Below are 6,207 nucleotides of genomic sequence, written 5' to 3'. Positions count from 1 at the left end.
ACAAATATAGAAATATTAATGAATACAGACAGAGAAGAAAGGCTTATGCAGTTAGCAAGTACAGAAATAATGAACAATACAGAGGGGGAAAAAAGAGTAAAATAACCTTAATCTACAGGAATGATGAACAATTCAGGGAGAAACAAAAGAATTATATAATTCAAAATTACAGGAATGATGAGCAATTCAAGGAGAAACAAAAGAATTATATAATTCAAAATTACAGGAATGATAAACATTTCAGGGAGAAACAAATGGACTACATATTGAGAAATTACAGGAACAATGTTAAATATAAGGAACAGCATAGGCAATACCTTGTTGATCGATATTCAGAGGATCCAATTTTTAGGCAAAGGCAAATAGACCATTATACAAACCGATGCAAAAATGATCCTAACTTCTATGAAAAAAGGAAGAACATTTTTAAACAACGTTATCACTGTGATGCACATTTTAGGGCTCGTCAGAAAGAATATAATTTATTCAAATCTAAAAACAAAATATCTGCACTCAAGATACTTCACAAAGTACACTGTGCACAAGACATACAGCACAAATACAAAAACATGAATCTGATGCGCCAGCAAAGAGACACGTTGCAAAATACCCAACCTGACGCAGTACAAGATCCGACTGTGTTAAGAGCCTTAAATATTTTCAGAGATGTTATAAAACAAGGCCCAACTTATGTCTGCACATGCTGTGCCAGAGCGCTCTTCTCAAATCAAGTCAAATCATGTGATCGTGAGCGCTATCAGAAGAATCCGACAGTTGCTTCAGTTTGCTTGACTGGAAACTATGTTCACGTCTGCTCCGACTGCCCTGATCAATGTGTCCTGGATCACAGGAAAACAGAGTGGATCTGTCACTGCTGCCATAATACACTATTGACAGGTCTGATGCCAGACATTGCGGTGGCCAATCAACTTCAGTTCGCTCCCATTCCTCCAGAACTCTGCGATTTGAATGTTCTTGAAAGACACGTTATTGCAAAGTACATTCCTTTTGCTAAGATTGTTACACTACCGAAAGGCCAGCAAAGAGCTATAAAAGGCGCCGTGATTTCTGTTGCATCTGAAGTAGAAACAACAGTGAATTGTTTACCCAGACCAAGAAGTGAATCGCAACTGCTTACAGTGAAACTGAAGAGACGTCTGTGTTACCAAGGTCACTATCAGTTTCAGACTTTGAACATGCAAAAGGTTTTGTCTGCTTTAAGAAAGCTAAAAGATGTCCATTCAGAATATAAAGATATCTTCATTAATGCAGAACTCTCTGAAGAAGAAATGTTTAATGAGCATGAACAGTGTGCAAATGACATCAGTGCTTCTGATGAGGAAATGGATATTGCAAGCAGACAAATTGAGAACACTGAAGAACAGAGCAATGACAATGAACACAATGATGCAAACGATGACACTAATGCAGAAGAGCAATTGAGAGGCCTTGCCTTGGACACATGTCTTCAGCCCCCAGATCTCGGCCATCAGCTGTTGTCTTATGATAATGGAATATTTTGCATTGCCCCAGCAGAGAGAAACACTCCTGTAAACACTTTCAAAATTCCTAAACTTGAGTCTATGGCATTTCCAGTGCAGTTTCCCGATGGCAAGAACACCTTTGATGAGCCTGGTAGAGCAAAACATGTTTCCCCCAGCAGATACTTTAACTCTAGACTATTCTCTATTGACAATCGTTGTGCGAAGGATACCAACTATATCTTCTTTGCACAGTTTGTTACTGAAATGAACATGGCCACATCTAGTATGTCTATCCAGCTGAGGAAAGCAAAACCCATGACCCGTGATGGACGCAGAATAAACTGTTCACTGCTGCAGGACAAGCATGAGTTAGAAAAGCTTGTAATAAACAAGGAAGCTACACGATTCATGCAACCATTGAGAGGGAATCCAGCATACTGGGAGAAATCTCTCCGTGATTTGTTTGCTATGCTAAGACAGCTAGGCACTCCCACATTTTTCTGTACGTTTAGTGCTGCTGAGATGAGATGGCCTGATGTGATTACTGCTATTAAAGCACAACAAGGGGAAACTGTGAACTTTGAGGAATTAGACTGGTCTGTAAAATGTGAAATCCTCAGAAGCAACCCTGTCACAGCCATGCGGATGTTTGAAGAACGAGTGGAAGCCTTGATGAGAGATTTGATCAATTCACCTGCTCGACCTATCGGTGAGGTAATTGACTTTTTCTACAGAGTGGAATTCCAGCTACGTGGCTCTCCACACATTCACTGTTTATTTTGGGTGAAAGATGCTCCAGAGTTTGAAAAAGATCAAGATCAGGATGTGTGTGATTTCATTGATAAATACATATCATGCAAATTACCAGACCCAAACAAAGACCCAGAACTACATAAAATTGTAAGTGAAGTGCAGATGCACAGTCGTAACCACTCAAAATCCTGTAGAAAGAACAAGAAGCACTGCCGGTTTGGATTTCCTAAACCACCCATTAACAGAACCATGATATCCCGTCCCAGGCCTCCCCCTGCAGATCAGTCTGATGAAGGGAATGAATCAGAGGAAAGAGATTACGCCAGTTTTGCAAAAGAACAGCTACAGAATGTGTGGGATCTACTTAATGACTCAACTCAGAGTTTTGATAGCATTACACAGCTACTTGATAAAGTAAACATGACTTATGAAGAGTACAAGAAACATATTGATACTATTTCTAAATCAAGTTCAGTACATATGGAAAGACGACCACAGGACTGCTGGGTAAACGGCTATAATCCAATGCTGTTAAGAGCCTGGGATGCAAACATGGACATACAGTTCATTTTGAACCCCTACAGCTGTATCATGTATATTGTCTCGTACATTTCAAAAGCTGAACATGAGATGAGCGATTACCTTAAAAAAGTGATAAAAGACTCAAGCCATGATAACCTGTCTGACAGTGAGAGCATGAAGCAGGTCATGAATGCCTACTCAAAGAACAGAGAAGTCAGTGCTCAGGAGGCAGTCGCTCGCACATGCAGTCTGAAATTAAAATCATCATCACGTGCTGTCATATTCATTCCTACTGATGACAATGCTGTAAAGATGAGTTTACCAATGAGCTGCTTGCAGACCATGGATGATGACATAGAGAATGTGTGGATGACAGGATTGCCAGACAAGTACAAGGCCAGACCAAACAGACCTGAATTTGAGAACATATGCATGGCTGAATTTGCAAGTGAATACCGCATTGTTTATGCAGGTAAGAAAAAAGGTAAAAATGTTTTGACACTTCAAAAGAATTTGGGACACATCCAGAAAAGAACAAGGGGAAAACCTGCTGTCATCAGATTTGCACGTTTCTCAGAGCAGAAAAACCCAGAAAAATTCTATGGAACTTTTCTAAAGCTTTACTTGCCATATCGCTCAGATGAGCAGCTGAAGTCCACACGATTTCCGACATATGAATCATTTTTTGCATTTGCTTCTGTAAAACTACCAGGAACTGATGAACTGCAGCGTGTGTACAATATTGTAAATGAAAACCGTGAGAAATATGAAAAACATAACGAGGCTATAGAAAAGGCAATTGAGGATTTTGAACAGAATGGTCCAGTTGAAGATGCATGGTCTAAATTGGCTCCAGCAAATGAACTGATCCGTTTGGAGAGCATATCAGAACGTGAACCCACTGATCCTAATGATGTGAACGAGCAGGGCGATATTCCTGAATACACAGCATCTACCTCTGTCAGTAACACAGCTATGCCACTCATGGAAGCTGCCCAACAAAATCATGCACAGATTCGCAAAATGTACCAGAGCTTGAATCAAACACAAGCTTCCATATTTTATGCAGTGCGAGACTGGTGCAAAAGATGTGTCTCTGGTGAAAACCCACAACAATTTCTGTATTTTTTGAATGGAGGAGCAGGAGTTGGTAAATCGCACGTTATCAAATCTATTCATGCAGAAGCAACCAAGATTTTGCGCAGGCTTCCATGCATACGAGAGCATACTGACATTTCCAAGCCAACAGTTCTTTTATCCTCCTTCACGGGAACCGCAGCCTTTGGAATCTCAGGAAAAACGCTCCATTGTCTACTGAAACTCCCAAGAAGCTTGAAGCCTCCATACCAAGGCCTGGGAAACAGCTTGGATGAAATCAGGGCAGACCTTTCTAATGCACACATTTTAATTATCGATGAAATATCAATGGTGTCAAAACAGTTGTTTGCCTATGTGAACTGGAGACTGCAACAGATTAAAGGAAACCAGAAACCTTTTGGTGGATTATCTTTATTAGCTGTAGGAGATTATTATCAGTTACCACCTGTGGGAAGAGCAAAACCACTCTGTGTGTATGAGGACCATGTGCTGGACTTCTGGACCGATCATTTTCAAATGATAACTATGACACAGATCATGAGACAGAGAGATGATTTTGCATACGCTGAGCTGCTCAACAGACTGAGAGTAAAAAAGAAGCACGAGAAGCTGACTGATGCAGACAGGTGCATGTTAGGAGCTGTCACAAGATCCTCCCCTGAAGAGTGTCCCACTGATGCATTGCACATCTATGCAACCAATAAAGTGGTAAACAATCACAACACTGAAGCCATATCCTCCCGCTTTTCAAATATCATTACCATAAATGCACATGATTACAAAAAAGATCCCCGAACAGGAGAAATGAAAAGACAAGCGGCACCATTTAAAGGAGACAATCGTGACCTTATTGACACACTACAGATTGCTATTGGTGCACGAGTGATGCTAACCAGAAATATTGATGTGGAAGATGGACTGGTTAATGGCACTTTTGGCAAGGTGGCAAAAATAACTCATACCCGAGATGGATTGGTTCAATTAATTGGTCTTCATTTAGATAATGTGACTGCTGGACAAAAACATCGCAACAAAGCACCTGATGGAGATGACAACATTGTCTATATTGAGAGGTCAGAGGAACCACTGAAAAGAAAAGGAACAATTCGAAGACAATTTCCCATGAAGCTTGCTTTTGCATGTACCATCCATAAAGTGCAAGGAATGACAACTGATCGCGCTGTTGTATCTCTGAAGCACATATTCGAATCAGGCATGGCATACGTTGCACTCAGCAGAACAACATCACTCCGTGGGCTGCACATTACTGACTTTGATGAAAACAAAATCTTCTGTGATCCAGAAATAAGTGCCTCCTTGGAGAACATGCCTAAAGCAGATTTTCACAGTATCCAGCCCATCCTACATATTGTACAGGATTCCAACCTTAATTCAGCTCTTAAAATCATTCATCACAACACAGAGGGACTGGAGTGTCATATGGAGGATTTAAAATGCCACCATGAGCTTCTCTTGGCTGATGTTTTGTGCCTCACTGAAACACACCTGTCAGGCTCAGATGTTCCTGCACATCTACATCTGGATGGATACACCATGTACAAACGCAACAGGCATGCATCCTACACAAACTATGCACATTTGGCAAACAAGAATGGTGGTGGAGTGGCCATTTATGTGAAGAACAGCTTTCAGGTTTGTCCTCTGATGTATATACAGAATGTTACTGACTTGGAATATTTGGTTTTGAAGATAGAAGCCCCCAAACAAGCACTTCTTGCAGTTGTCTACAGACCACCAAGTTATAATTTGGCAGAGTTTTTGGCACATCTGAATGCCCTCTTGACATCTCTGGAGATCATCGATTTGAGGCCTCTAATCGTTTGTGGCGACTTCAATGAAGATCAGCTTTCTCAGTGCAACAAACCTATTCTCAATTTGTTTGAAGATAAAGGATACACACAGCTAATCAGCACCGGGACAACAGAAAACAACACTCTTCTAGATCCTGTGTTCATAAGCGGTGCACACTCAAACGTCAGAGCAGGAGTTCTACAGACGTATTACAGCTATCATGATCCGGTGTATTGTGTTTTAGAATAGATACATCAAATATATAAAAATCTGCATCACACATTCAACACTGCTGTAAGATAACTTCTTTATTTTAAGAAAAAATAATGCTAATACAAATAAATGTACACCACTAAACTGTTCACATTTTGTCTACTTCTTGTGTGTGTGAGTGTGTGAATGTGTTTGATATAGAGTGTGTGTGTGTGTGTGTGTGTGTGTGTGTGTGTGTGTGTGTGTGTGTGTGTGTGTGTGTGTGTGTGTGTGTGTGTGTGTGTGTTAGATAAGGAATGAATGGAGAGTGAATGTCCTTTCCAAG

General features: G+C 40.5%; 1 protein-coding gene across 1 annotated transcript; it reads left to right on the top strand.

Moving 5' to 3' along the window:
• Window positions 1–902: 902 nt before the first annotated feature.
• On the top strand, window positions 903–5,918 carry LOC143718457 (uncharacterized). Its single transcript, XM_077209518.1, has one exon. It carries the CDS (start codon window positions 903–905, stop codon window positions 5,916–5,918), a length of 5,016 nt encoding a protein of 1,671 aa, XP_077065633.1.
• Window positions 5,919–6,207: the final 289 nt, after the last annotated feature.

Source organism: Siphateles boraxobius, unplaced genomic scaffold (genome assembly GCF_051911475.1).
Source record: "Siphateles boraxobius isolate OS27281-9 unplaced genomic scaffold, OSU_SipBor_1 61, whole genome shotgun sequence".
NCBI classification, from domain to species: Eukaryota; Metazoa; Chordata; class Actinopteri; order Cypriniformes; family Leuciscidae; genus Siphateles; species Siphateles boraxobius.
The sequence above is the reverse complement of the archived record's forward strand: the minus strand, read 5'-3'. Positions and strand labels throughout refer to the sequence as shown.

What these genes read in the sequence shown, in the direction of transcription:
- LOC143718457 (XM_077209518.1), top strand. Translation starts at nt 903, where the DNA reads ATGCCAGACATTGCGGTGGCCAATCAACTTCAGTTCGCTCCCATTCCT.